Source organism: Palaemon carinicauda, chromosome 1 (assembly GCF_036898095.1).
Source record: "Palaemon carinicauda isolate YSFRI2023 chromosome 1, ASM3689809v2, whole genome shotgun sequence".
In the NCBI taxonomy this organism is placed as follows: Eukaryota; Metazoa; Arthropoda; class Malacostraca; order Decapoda; family Palaemonidae; genus Palaemon; species Palaemon carinicauda.
The window spans coordinates 103,325,355-103,340,088 of NC_090725.1; the positions used below are offsets into that span (position 1 = coordinate 103,325,355).

General features: G+C 42.9%; 1 protein-coding gene across 2 annotated transcripts in view; it reads left to right on the plus strand.

Moving 5' to 3' along the window:
* The window catches only part of LOC137650425 (dehydrogenase/reductase SDR family member on chromosome X homolog), an 833,317-nt gene extending 820,444 nt beyond the window's left edge, over positions 1-12,873 (plus strand). For both annotated transcript variants that reach the window (XM_068383662.1, XM_068383667.1), the window contains one exon: positions 12,542-12,873. In XM_068383662.1, the coding sequence (XP_068239763.1) occupies positions 12,542-12,730 (189 nt within the window). In that variant the 3' untranslated portion in view covers positions 12,731-12,873. The remainder of the gene's footprint in view (positions 1-12,541) is intronic.
* The last annotated feature ends 1,861 nt before the right edge of the window (positions 12,874-14,734 follow it).

Genomic DNA, 14,734 nt, shown 5'->3' on the forward strand with positions numbered 1-14,734 from the left:
GTGTTGAGAAACTTTGCAGCTGGTTAAAAATAGGCCAAAAGTAACTTGAAAATTAAAAGACAAAGTATCGTAGCTGGGGTTAAGGGAAAACGACAGAAAGCCTTAAGCATTGGCTCTAATATGCTTTTTGTCAATTAAGGAGCAAAAATTATTAATTTTCATACAGGTATTGTTAATGCCATCAGTGTTTAATGAAGGTTATTGGCTGTTAAAGAAAAGAAATTTAACATTTTAGGTGATGTTATTTTAGTGTTCATGTTATTAACTTTTAGATGAGAAACTAAGTTCTCTCGTGGTATATTTTTAAAGCTTTCCTCTCAGTAGTAAATTGCTGGGATGAAGTTACATTTCTTTTAGAATACCATATTCTAAGTTGAAGCCATGTTAACACATTTTCTTTCATTATCACTTTAGTCTCATACAGTATATTATCAGTTTTCATCCACCTTTCTATCCAACATTTATGACTAAATTGGAAATGATAATGTTGGGTAAAACATGATTGTTCCTACAGTATACAAACTCTCGTCCTTTAATCAGGGAGATTACTATGGCACAAACCAGAATCGGTCATTGAAATGGATAAAGAGCAGTGCCAAGTCTTTCCTCCCCTCTCATCCAGCTCTCTATTCAACTTATTTTGACAGCTCTGCTGTACTCTTCTAGCTGTGGATTCTTTTTCTTAGGGGTTGGATATGATGGAATGGAAACAGGAAATTCTTGTTTGCCAGGAGAAGGGTAGACGCTGTAACCCCTTCATGACGAAGACAGCTTTAGATCGGCACTCCCTCTGTGCTTTGTGTCGGGAGGAATGTTTGTACTCAGGCATCCCCTTGTGCCGAGTGTCAATTGTGACCTCCAGTGTACTGGGAGGTGTATGGCCTGAAGGGGAACAATCATTTGAGGTGTTCGTCGTAGTCAAACTGGTCAACGCTCAAGAAGACATTAGCGAAGGCTGTCGCCGCTGCTATCCCCTTGGTAGGTGTGTCTGCTGCTTCCGCCCTTGTGCTTATGCCTCTAGATCGGTCCCCAGGGAGTATGCCGCAGTGGCCAGGGGAGCATGGTTCGAAATTGGCTTCCTTTTCAGGATTTTCCAGTGCGCTGGGAATTTTGGGTGTTTGCGGCTCCCCTGCAGAGGCTCAGGGATCTTCTGCCTTGTCCATGCAGGGTGTTGACGACAAGTTTGACTTAAGAAAGGATTGGGTTTCTTAAGGTCTTTCATTTAGGCACTCCAAGACTACCTGTGCAGATTTGTGATCTTGTGGCTCTGGGCACCCAGCTGTTGGTAAGTCTGTGTTGTTTACCCCCGGGCTCAGTGAGCAAGGTGCAGGGGTGGCCCAAGTCGGAGAAAGGTAAGGATAAAAGTAAGTCAAAAAAAGAAGTGTGTGACCCCTGTTCCTGATGTGATCCTGATCCCAAAGCCAGTACCAATGCTCTCCACCCCTTCCCATTTGTAGGTCACCCCTACCCTTGTGATTGGGGTTCCTGGGTCCGTTTCTCCTCCCTCTGTGACAATAGTTGTACCTCCGGCCCCTCGTGTTGATGGCTCATGTGTCCTTATGAGTGCGCCTTCCTCTGTGACATGGGCCCCAGTGTTGTGGCTCCTGTTGAAGCAATCCATGTGGTTTCTCCCCCTGGGAGAGTGTCATCATTGATGGTCACTCTGACCTCGACTGCTCTGCTTACAGAGGCAGGAGTTAGAGCTTGGAAGAGGAAGAAATGTTCGCGTTCTTCTTCTTCATCCTCCGCCTCCGCCTTGTTGTTCTTTTCTTCGTCCGCCGACTCTTCTTCTCAGCCAAAAAAGAGGTTGAAGATCAGGAAAGCCAGCCATTGTTGCAAGGACAGGGCTCCCCTCAACACCACCTCTCTTTTGGGAGGGGGGGATAGTACCTGTGTTTGTATGGCTAAGAAAAATACAAATTACTTTTAAAATTTGTTATTATTCTGCCACGAATGTTAACCCATTCGCTTTTTACAGTGGATATAATTTTGGCGAATGCTGAAAACTAGCCAAAAAACTTTTTAAGCGAAGTATTACTACCCACCACTAGTTAGCGGGGTGTAGACTTTGCCACCCCACTGGTCAAATGTCGCCATTTTTTTATTTTGGCTCGAAAGAGATTGGAGATGCCTGCTCGTCTCTCCCGTTAACTTTCATTATAAACTGGCTACATCTTTAAACCAAACCTTTTTCTTTTTCAGAGTACAGGAGCCCTCGTTTATCGCGGTAGATAGGTTCCAGACCCGACCGCGATAGGTGAAAATCCGCGAAGTAGTGACACCATATTTACGTATTTATTTAACATGTATATTCAGACTTTTAAAACCTTCCCTTGTACGTAGTACTGTTAACAAACTACCCTTTAATGTACAGAACACTCAATGCATGTACTACAGTACCCTAAACTAAAACAGGCACAAATATTAAAGGCGATTTTATATCATGCGTTTCCTAACACGCCAAAAAGCACGATAAAAAATGGCAAGCAATGTTTTGTTTACGTTTATCTCTGATCATAATGAAGAAACAAACTACACATCTGTGTATAGGTTAGTTTTTGCATCGATTATATTGATTATTCAGTACAGTATGTTGATTTTGTTATTACCAATGTTTTACTTAATTTTTCTTAGGACTTCCAAATGAAATTATTTTCTTTATGACGCCGCCTGAAACGACGGCGTCATAAAGTACGCTCAGTAAACAAACGAAGGCATTTAGCGCGCATGATGAAAGTGATAAATAATGATATTACAGTAAAAGCTTTTAGAAAATGTTATTACAAATATTATTTACCGTATCTATATAAAATCATACATACGTAGCAAAGCAGGAAAACAATTTACGAGAGAGAGAGAGAGGAGAGGAGAGAGAGAGAGAGAGAGAGTTGTTTTACGTACGTAAATGTAAATTTTAAACAAAAAAAATAGCCCCATTTCATATAAAATAGGTTATTACAAATATTTTACTTTATCATATTACAGTAGTCTTTATAATACTGTAAAGTTCAGTACAGTATGTTGTTGTTATAGTCGTGGCGATGAAATTCTCACGAAAGAAAAACACGGCATTCATTACAACAGCTGATTCATTCTCTCTCTCTCTCTCTCTCTCTCTCTCTCTCTCTCTCTCTCTCGCTTCTCTCTCTCTCTCTCTCTCTCTCTCTCTCTCCTCTCTCTTCCTCTCTCTCTCTCTCTTCGTGTTATACAATACTTACATATAGATGAAGAAAATAAAATTAGTTTTCTTAGTGTCAATTAAATACGAAACGAAAAAATTATGCCGAGTTTACATCCATTTCAATCGTTGCAAAAAATACGGCATCCGATTTCATCAGCAAACCACTATTTTTTGGGAAACATCATTTTATTCTAGAAAATTGCTACTCTTTAAATAGTTAATTGCACATTAAGAAAGCGTGTACTTTTGTTCTTAAATTTCGGGTGTGTTTTAAAAATCGAGTATTGTTGACTTCTTTTTGTTTTACTTTTGGCTGTTATTAGATCAGCTGACGTCTAGCTACCGCTCTTGAGAGTGTACGAATACAGTAACAAAGTATCGTTTATACCATTTCTTAACTTATTCAAACCGTCTACAGTATACAGTTGATATTACATAAGCACCAATGTGTTATTACCTATAAAATTTTTTTTATTACATTTAAAACAATACACACACACACACACTCTCTCTCTTTCTCTCTCTCTCTCTCTCCTCTCTCTCTCTCTCTCTCTCTCTCTCTCTCCTCTCTCTCTCTCTCTCTCTCTCTCTCTGTGGGCTACTTTTCACTACCTCCCATTCCTTACCTCTTTCTATCTCTCTAACAAATGATATCTTTGTTGCTCCTCAAAGTTTCATTTGTATTGAAAATCAATCATGATTCCATTTTCCTTACTTTCTCCAATCTCGCACCATCGGTCACATCGCGGTATTTTCGAAATTTCCGGAAAATCCGCGATATATGTATATACATGCGTTATGAAAAAAATCCGCGAAGTGGTGAATCCGCGATGGTCGAACCCCGAAGTAGCGAGGGCTCACTGTAAAAGTATGTTGGAGATCGAACCATGCAGGTTTGTCCAGGTGTGGAAGGGCTCACATTCAGCACCTTTGTCTGTCATAGAGATAGACCCTCACAACCTTTTTCCTACCTGGGAGGGGCCATTCATGCAAGCTGGAGTCTCCATGTAATTTCTGTAGGGAGCGGCCATCTTCCCAGTGGCATTTATTTGCTAGGCGACGAAAGAAGAAGTCCAACCGGAACTCTTCCTTTCGGGTTCATACTCGAAGGGAAAGAAGCCCAGACTTCCTTCTTCGTCGGCTCGATCTTGTCATTCTGACTGCTCAGACGGTTTCCTCTGCGGACCGTTCGAGTAAAAGTGGTGGCCCTTTGACCCCCATATAACCTTATGGAGAGGTCAGAGCAATGCCACCCGCAAATGTAGGGGTCTCTTGCTGCTAACGCTTTGCGACAGCTGTGGCCTGCCTTGGGGATTTAGGGACAGCCATTGTTGCAGGGACAGGGCTCCCCTCAACACCACCTCTCTTTTGGGAGGGGTGGATGGTACCTGTGTTTGTATGGTTAGGAAAAATACAAATTACTTTTAAAATTTGTTATTATTCTGCCACGAATATTAACCCATTCGCTTTTTACAGTGGATGTTATTTTGGCGAATGCTGAAAACTAGCCAAAAGACTCTTTAAGCGAAGTATTACTACCCACCACTAGTTAGCGGGGTGTAGACTTTGCCACCCCACTGGTCAAATGTCGCCATTTTTCATTTTGGCTCGAAAGAGATCGGAGATGCCTGCTCGTCTCTCCCGTTAACTTTCATTATGAACTGGCTAATTCTTTGAACCAAACCTTTTTCTTTTTCAGAGTGAAAGTATGTTGGAGATCGAACCATGCGGGTTTGTCCAGGTGTGGAAGGGCTCACATTCAGCACCTTTGTCTGTCATAGAGATAGACCCTCACAACCTTTGTCCTACCTGCGGGGGCCATTCATGCGAGCTGTAGTCTCCATGTAATTTCTGTAGGGAGTGGCCATCTTCTCAGTGGCATTTATTTGCTAGACGACGAAAGATGAAGTCCAACCGGAACTCTTCCTTTCGGGTTCATACTCGAAGGGAAAGAAGCCCAGACTTCCTTCTTCGTCGCCTCGATCTTGTCATTCTGACTGCTCAGACGGTTTCCTCTGCGGACCATTCGAGTAAAAGTGGTGGCCCTTTGACCCCCATATAACCTTATGGAGAGGTCAGAGCAATGCCACCCACAAATGTAGGGGAGTCTCTTGCTGCTGACGCTTTGCGACAGCTGTGGCCTGCCTTGGGGATTTAGGGTTCCCCTCTAAGGAATGGCTTGTTGAGGCTCTGCGGACAGGGACACAGCTGGAGAAAGCATCCGCTTCCCCACCAGAAGACTTTGGTTCCCCCTTATAGTTCCGAAGGACGTAGGTCTAAAAAACTTCTGCCCGCAGTAGTCTCAGCTCCTCCTTTTGTTCTTGCTATTTCAGTAGTTGAACGAGAGCAGTGGCTGTCGAGTACCCCTTGGGTCGTCCCGTTGGGGGGATCCCTTGAGGGTGAACACAGAAACTAGCTGCGGCTAGGTTTCTCGGCCTGTTGCTTTCAATGCCCGCCCTCATCCTAAGTCTTCTCAGCAGGCTGAGGGTATGCAAAGTTTGTTTTCACCTCATTCAGCCAATGATCGCCCGTCACACCAACGAGTTCAGTGCCCTTCTCCTGAATGGTTGCCTCCCAGGGGATTCCACAAGTGAGTAAGAGAGACTTCCCTGCCGCCATCTAGCTCTTTGTAGTGTAGCTTGTCAGAGCAAGACTTTCGTAGTTGCGTCCGTAGGACACAGCAAAACAGCTACCATCTTGCTAGGCCTACTTCGGGAGTAGCACCCAAGTTTCTTACCTCTTACGAAGTAGAACCCACCATTCTGCATTCACGTTAGCGTGAATCAGTTCCGTCAGTACCTAGTTCGTCTCGTTATGAGCAAACTGACACAAGTTCTCACCTCGCTGGGGAACACGCCCATCCACCTACTCTCAGCAAGGGAGGTGTGCAAACTCCTCTCCTTTGTGAGACTTTTACCACATCTTCAGTTTCATCTCTAGTCCAGAGTAGCAAGTTCGCAAGACGTTACTCGGTCCCTTACAAACCTTTGGCCTTGCTGATTCCTAAAGTACAGTATGCACTACCTCGGTAGTCGCACTATCTCTCTCTCACTGTATGCAGCCAACTAGGTCACACACCACATTACCCGAGTGCTTTCAGACAGGTAGCAGTCATCTACACTTGCCTTGCTATCGCTTACCTCGCCAGCATCCATCTTGACAGAGGTCTCCCCACTAGCACTCTCCTCACCAGCATTTGCTTTACCAGTACTCTCCAAACTAGTGTTCATCTTGGCAACAGTCACCATGCAAGCGCTTGGCGCACCAGAATTCACCTCACCAGCGTTTGCCTCGTCAACGGTCACCTCGTCAATTGATGACACAACTGAACAATGAGCAGCAGGCAAGTAAATTGAACAAACTTAAGGAAAGGAATGGACTTTAGCATTCCAGCCAACCAACCTACACCTTTCCTTGAAACACTGCCGAAGGCAAAAAAGACTTTAGGATGATTCCTCTTAAAGCTCGATCCTTTTTGAAGGACACTTGGTTTTCGGACCTGGTATCTGCGGAAGGCAGGAATGCTCAATGGCGACTCGTGAGCCTCCAGCAGCTCCTCCTCCGGATACTCCCTTGATTCCTCTGGTGGTTTTCGGAATTTTAGGTCTCAAGCCCTCTTGTAGATCCATGGCATAGCAGCGCTCTGAAAGAACAGAGGCCCCTACGACGAACGTCTCGCCACAGCTCTCTTGAGAAGGATACTAGACTGCAACATATTTTCGGGATTGTCCCAATCAACCCGCAAAGGAAGAGGAGACGTCGTCTATCGACCCCAGCCTTCAGCAGACTCCCTATTCCTAAGGACAAGCAGAGGCCTGAGATCTCCCAGGGAAATTTCTTTTACCGACTCCTATCGGTTGTCTCCAATAGAGCTGCACCAAACACACCTTCGGATTCTACGCAGACAACGGTACGTCCTCCATTAGCTCCAAAAGTCCATCAACCGAAGGAAACAACTCGGAGGAAAGCTCCCTCCCTTCTTGAGGGTTTCTCCAGCCAATCATGGCATAGGAAGGATCTCAAAACCATACCGAAGAACTGGCACTCAAGGGTAGAGCCGTCAACTTCTTCAGCTGGTCCTTCTTTTCACAAGTCTGCAACTACAAGACCAGAAAGCTGTGGCCTTTCCCTTTGGTCTTGGCTAGCCATTCTGTTGATGACCGAACCTGCCCCGAGCTCCAATGAATGTGAGTTTGGATGCGGAAGACCTCTTTCACGACAGATCAGAACACTAGGGCGGTGTATTATCAGCATCCTCCAGCCCTAAGATCCCCCCCATGGAGCAGAAAGACTCGGACTAGGTCTTCCTCCAGGTACTTACCTACATACATATACCAAAGGCACTTCCCCCAATTTTGGGGGGTAGCCAACATCAACAAATGAAACAAAACAAAAAAAGGGGACCTCTACTCTCTACGTTCCTCCAGCCTAACCAGGGACTCAACCGAGTTCAGCTGGTACTGCTAGGGTGCCACAGCCCAACCTCCCACATTATCCACCACAGATGAAGCTTCATAATGCTGAATCCCCTACTGCTGCTACCTTCGCGGTCATCTAAGGCACCGGAGGAAGCAGCAGGGCCTACCGGAACTGCGTCACAATCGCTTGCCATTCATTCCTATTTCTAGCACGCTCTCTTGCCTCTCTCACATCTATCCTCCTATCACCCAGAGCTTTCTTCACACCATCCATCCACCCAAACCTTGGCCTTCCTCTTGTACTTCTCCCATCAACTCTTGCATTCATCACCACCTTTAGCAGACAGCCATTTTCCATTCTCTCAACATGGCCAAACCACCTCAACACATTCATATCCACTCTAGCCGCTAACTCATTTCTTACACCCGTTCTCTCCCTCACCACTTCGTTCCTAACCCTATCTACTCGAGATACAACAGCCATACTCCTTAGACACTTCATCTCAAACACATTCAATTTCTGTCTCTCCATCACTTTCATTCCCCACAACTCCGCTCCATACATCACAGGTGGTACAATCACTTTCTCATATAGAACTCTCTTTACATTCATGTCCAACCCTCTAATTTTTACTACTCCCTTAACTGCCCCCAACACTTTGCAACCTTCATTCACTCTCTGACGTACATCTGCTTCCACTCCACCATTTGCTGCAACAACAGACCCCAAGTACTTAAACTGATCCACCTCCTCAAGTAACTCTCCATTCAACATGACATTCAACCTTGCACCACCTTCCCTTCTCGTACATCTCATAACCTTACTCTTACCCACATTAACTCTCAACTTCCTTCTCTCACACACCCTTCCAAATTCTGTCACTAGTCGGTCAAGCTTCTCTTCTGTGTCTGCTACCAGTACAGTATCATCCGCAAACAACAACTGATATACCTCCCATTAATGGTCATTCTCACCTACCAGTTTTTACCTGCATCAGGAAAATCAACTCCGGTTGTGGTGGCCGATGTGATAACGTCCTTGACTGGTGAACGCTAGACTGGGATTCGAGTCCCACTCAGAATCGTTAGTTTCTTAGGTCTGCAACCTTCCCATCCTTGTGATCTAAGGATGGGGTTTTGGGGGACCCTATAGGTCTATCTGCTGAGTCATCAGCAGCCATTGCTTGGCCCTCCTTGGTCCTAGCTTTGGCTGGATATGGGTCTTGGGTGCTGATCATATGCATATATGGTCAGTCTCTAGAGCATTGCTCTGGTTGATAGGGCAAGGTCACTATCCCTTACCTCTGCCAATCATGAGCACCCTTTAAACCTTTAAACTGAATCAAGTTCCTGTGGAAGGAAAGGACACCGTTCTTGACCTTCTATATGACACCCTTAGACCCACCAAGACTAAGGTAGCCTTGCTTTGGTCCAGGGATATCAATGGTGCAAAGAAGAGCCCATATGCCAAGGTAGCTGGAACATCGCAGTCACTACGCTCAATCAACTCCTCTCCCTTACTTCCTCCTCCATACATTCGGCAGAAGAAATACTACGAATTATCAGAGGATGATCCATCACCATTTACTCTGGATCTGGCAATACTGGCTCTAACCCAGAACATGCCTTTAGACAAGTTGGCATTGCTATCAGTGATGATATCAGCAGCTGATGCTGTAAGCATGAAGTGGCTTTCAAAGTTCTCTTTGCAGGCTGCTTCATGGTTGGAGTTTTGGTTGGGGATGGTGGAGTATCTCTTCAAGAATGAAGATTTTTCCCTCAACCAGAAGAAGGAAGCTATGTCAATGTTCCTCCTTTCAGGTGCCAGGACGGTGGAATTCTTCACCGACAACATCGTCAACCAACGGGTCAACTGGGCTGAGTTTTGAAAAGGTGGTACAGTACTCCGTCGTCTCAAAATTCAGGAAGCAGGTACCTTGGTGAGAGGCAATGAAGCTTCGCAACTCAAGGGATGGCTCCTCCCTCTTTAACTTGGAGGACATCAAGGAAGTAGCAGAGGGATGGAAGGAGATAAGTTACGACTCCCTTCTTCATAGGGTGATGACATGTTGCCTGTTCTCCAGGGCACCTCGGCCACTGAAATCATCATCGGTAATTTGACTCGGCAGAAGAAAGGCTCCCATACCCAAAGACAACCTGCATCAAGGAAGCAAGGACCCAAGCAGTCCTTTCACAACTGAGGCTTGAGAGGTAGAGGAGGCAAAGGTGGAAGATGAGGTCGCCTCCTTTAGGGGGAGTATTCCTCCGACCAGTCCACCAGTGGGAGGAGGTCTGAAGAGCATGTGGCAGAGATGGTTTCCACGGGGCTGAATATTGATTGGTCTTCGTCCTCTAAGCAGGATACCTTGTCCCATTCACTCTCTCTTCCTCCTTTAACCTGCAGTCCAGCAATGATGAGCTCCTATACAATAGGATCAGCAGAAGAGTAGGCCTTTCAATCTGAGATCCAGACTATGCTAGATAAGAATACTTTCCAAGAGGTCCAAGATGGGTCTCTGAATTTCTATGGTCGACTCTTTCTCATCAAGAAGGCTTCTGAAGGCTGGAGACCAGTCATAGACCTCTCGGCTCTAAACGAGTTTGTTCAACAAACTCCGTTCAAAATGGCGATGGCTAAAATTGGTCAGGCAGGCCATCCAACTATCGGACTTCATGATAACGCTGGACCTCAAGGACGCATGCTTCCAGATCTCAGCCCAACAGTCATCAAGGAAGTATCTACTGTACAGTTTGTCTTTAACAACAGGATACAGTATACCAGTTCAAAGTGCTATGCTTCGCCCTGTCCGCACCTCAGGCCTTCATACGAATCTTTTTCCTGGTGTCATTCTTGTCTCAAGAATAGCATTCGTTCGGCTACTGAGGTAATTAGACGAGTGGTTGATTCTGGTAGACTCTGTGGAAATCCTTCCCCTTCATCGAGATATGTTTCTTGAGTTTAGCCATGATTTGAGGATTGTGGTAAAACGAGAGAAGTCCTTTCTGCTCCCTATGCAGAACCTGGTATATCTCGGAACGAATATCAACACAAAGCTAGGCAAAGTCTTTCCATCCTTAGACAAAACTAAAAACAAGCAGGCAGTCAGCCCGTTTCTGATACAAGATATGCTACCAGCTCACCGGCGGCTGAAGCTACTGGACTACCTGTCCTCGTTAGAGAAGCTGATGCCCAATGGCCGTTTTCGTATCCATTCTTTCCTATGCCAGCTGAAGACCTCTTGGTCTCAACATAAAGACCCTCCAAACCTCCTGGTTCCGATATGGTCTGAGCAAAAGAGAGAATTGAGTTGGTTGGTGTTAGACACCAATCTCCTCAGGTGAGTAGACCTTCTCTCTCCTCCCCTTGGATTGATGCGCTATACAGATGCTTCAAAAGAAGGGTCACATGTTGCACCACACAGTCTCCGGACTGTGGTCCTAGTCTGAGCGGCAGTGCCACATAAACCTCCTGGAAATGAGGGCAGCCTTTCTAGCCCTCAAGAAATATGATTAAGACAATACTCGCATAATATATTCTCATCAGCTAATTTTCTGAGTAAATTTTACACTTTAGGCATATTATGCTATTGTCTCTTGGCACTTTTTGCATCTTTCAGCATATCCTTAACATAAGAATTGCAAATATATAAACAAACAGACAAATACAATAAATATAACTTGGAAAAACTTCCAGCAAATGATTATTTTCGACATCATCGACAGAAGAGATGACTTTCTCTTTCTGACAGAATCAAAGAAAATCGTGATCAAGAAGTTTATGAATGACTAGCTTAAATATCTTTCATCAATTTCTTCAAGGAAAAGCAAATGAATAGGTACCCTGGTCAAAAAATGGTCAAGTAAGGAATGGGATGCACTTGTGTAAAAATAAAAATTTTAAGCAGAGGTCGTGATTCATGGTCCTTAATCTATATCCTAGTCACTGTTTGGTCCATGTAGCGTAGTATCACCCAAGAGAGTGATGCTAGTCCAGACAGCATCTCCCCTTGTAGAGTTCCAATACGGTATGTGTCTTGCAAGTTGTACGTGTACGAGTATTATTTTGTTTTTGTGTGGGTTTTTATGCTTTCTTTAAAGATGTTACTTATTAAATTCAGTCATTCAACAATAGTGCCTACAATTGACTTTGCAGTAATCCTGTATCATCGTCTTCTTTGTTATATACTCTACATCTAATTTATTGTCATCGTTATTATTTAAGTTTCATTGGAGTGAGTATATTAAATGATTCCCCTATATGGAATTATTTAAAATTATATCGTAACATTTTAGAGAAATCTTCTACGCCTTGTAGCCTTAAAATATTCTACATTGTGCTTGTACAGCAGTGAATGTGTAAACAGTAGCACAGTGGACTCTAGTCCTGTACCTATGAGCTAGGCTTTGCTAGCCTAACCTCATGTACCGTATTTTGCTGTGTACATATACATGTAGTATAAATCGTGTGTAACTAGTAGAGTTGTGGAAAAGCATTATAAGAGTGTGGAAAATGTTTTTAACAGTATGAGGAGGGTTTATTAAGGTCTTAAAATGGCCTTAAAGAGTGAAAAATGGGTTTCCCCTGCTTTTTGCAAGGGGCCCTGGAATGTAACCCTAGCAAAAACCTGGGGATGACTGGTATAGATATTATAAAAGTAAAACTAGTAGGCTAATAAAAGCTGTAAATCTACATACACTAAGGCCATACTTTCAGACTTCACTAAATCATGGTTGTAACAAAGTCTGAGGGATTTCGACAAGTGAAAACTTTATTGTAGTCACATAGTTTTGAAGTTATTCTACCTTTTGTTTATTTTTAATCCACTGTTGGGATGCAATCAGTCTGACTTTTTTGTCCAAGTTCTTTTTGTCCAAGTTCCATATCTTTTAAGGGGTGGTGCATTGGAAATAAGATTTTTTATGTTAGTTTTTTTATTTGCAGACTCCTCAGCAAGGCTCAGACACTGTGGTATATGTGGCTCTGTCCTCTGAAATTAGCAGTGGGGGCAATTACTTTGAAAACTGTACATCTACACAGCCTTCCAGTGAAGCTGGTAATCCCGAACATCTTAGACGACTGTGGGATCTCTCTTGTTCACAAGTGAACGTGAAGGAATTTGGAGGTATCTGATATTACTATGAATAATTTAGAGCATATAAAACTGAATTAAGGAAGTTGGTTCTTGAAAGCTCAAACTTATGTAGGTGGATGTTATTTATACTCTGGTCACACTATGGTTTTGATAATAAATATTTTCTATGGTGAATATTAAATCATCTTATTATTTATTCCTTACTCGTCCATCTTTCCAGCTTCTGCTTCATTTACTCAAAATATGTATTTCAACCTGGAACAGAGGTTTCAATGCAAGATGAAAATTTTTTGTCTCCTTATTTCATCTGCTTATGTTTGAGAGGTATGTACAGTAATGCATTAGGAAATTAAAAAAATCTTTTATTAGAATTTTGGTTGCACTACTGTACTAAGAACACACCAAAGTTGAGGGTTAATTGGACCTTCAGGTTTCTTGTAGTTAAAGCTTAGCTGAATATATAAAGACTTTTGTCTACAGCTTTTGACAGACCTATTTTATTATACTGAAGGAAATGAAATGAGTGCTATTGCAAATGCCTTTGCTGCTTTAATTTTTTATATAAACTATTTTTTAGTGTTATAAAATATTGTTAGAGAGTAACAATTTATTCACTGTTTTGAATGCCTTGGAATTTGGTATGGTTGGGATCAGGTAACTAAGATTAGAACAACTGAGGATACTTTAGGCTAAGATAGCAGAAAAATAGGACCAATAAAATGTGATTTTCTTATTTCTATTTTCATTTCAACAATTTGTATTTCTAGCTGAGATAAATCATGGTCTTGGTGTTATAAATTTAGAACTAGGATAAGAATACAAGTTTTCTCATGCACTGTATAAGCTTTCACAAGTAACCTTAATGATGATGATATACATTATGTATTCATGGTCTACCTTAAGTATCCATTCTACTTATAGCCAAAATACCACTGTATGCAAAAGTCTTTACTTCATTGAACTACATACTATACTATGCAATGTGTATAAGAGAAGAGATAACGGTAGGATACCACATTACTGTTTGTGTAAAGGGTTAATAAAGCTACTCAGTCTCCTTTGGTATGCTAGAAAATATGAAAGTACAGTATTTATGTATGCGTTGTTCCTTTGAACCATTGCTGCAACTCTGAGTTTTCATTAAAATATATGCCCATGCATTATTCCTAATCTCGGATCTCACCATACGTGGTAGCCTTTTGTCTGCGAAGTGGGTTAGTCTCATGATGCATGTGCCACCTGATCTTTCTGAACCTCTACCCTTTTCCTGTGGTCTGAAAAGGAAGCTGTAAAGGTTCATCTGTCTGGCAGAAGGAAATTCACTAAATGATTGATGAGGTTGTATGATACAACCAATTTTGTGTTCTAAGAGCTGTAGCTTGTTTTCCAGTCCAGCAATCATATATGTACCAAATCATTTTTGACGTGGCAGGCATAGTGGCTAAATGCCCCAGTTGCCCCGGAGAGCACTCAGAAAATAATGTGACTACACAACCAAGTTTTTAAAAGGTTAGATGACCATTCATAGTAGAATTGAATCTACAGACTATAAAGCAGGGTAAGTGCATTGCACTGGCAAGTTTTTTTTAGGTTTAGCATGTAAACATATTTGCCATCTGCATAATAAATAAAAACTAGTCTAACTTTAATACTGTTCTCCTGATATAGATCAAAGACTACCTAGGTAGTAGGTTGGCCAGGGCACCAGCCGCCCATTGAGATACTTCCGCTAGGGAGTTGAGGGGTCCTTTAACTGGCCAGACAGTAATACATTGGATCCTCCTCTCTGGTTACGGTTCTTTCCCTTTGCCTACACATACACCGAATAGTCTGGCCTATTCTTTACAGATTCTCCTCTGTCCTCATACACCTGACAACACTTAGATTACCAAACAATTCTTCTCGAGGCAAGGGGTTAACTACTGCACTTGAATTATTCAGTGGCTACTTTCCTTTATAAAGTCTATCAACAGAGTTACTTTCACTCTCTATGTACTTCTATTATCCTCGTGAGTATTAGATGCCTCTTTTGCTAGATTAAC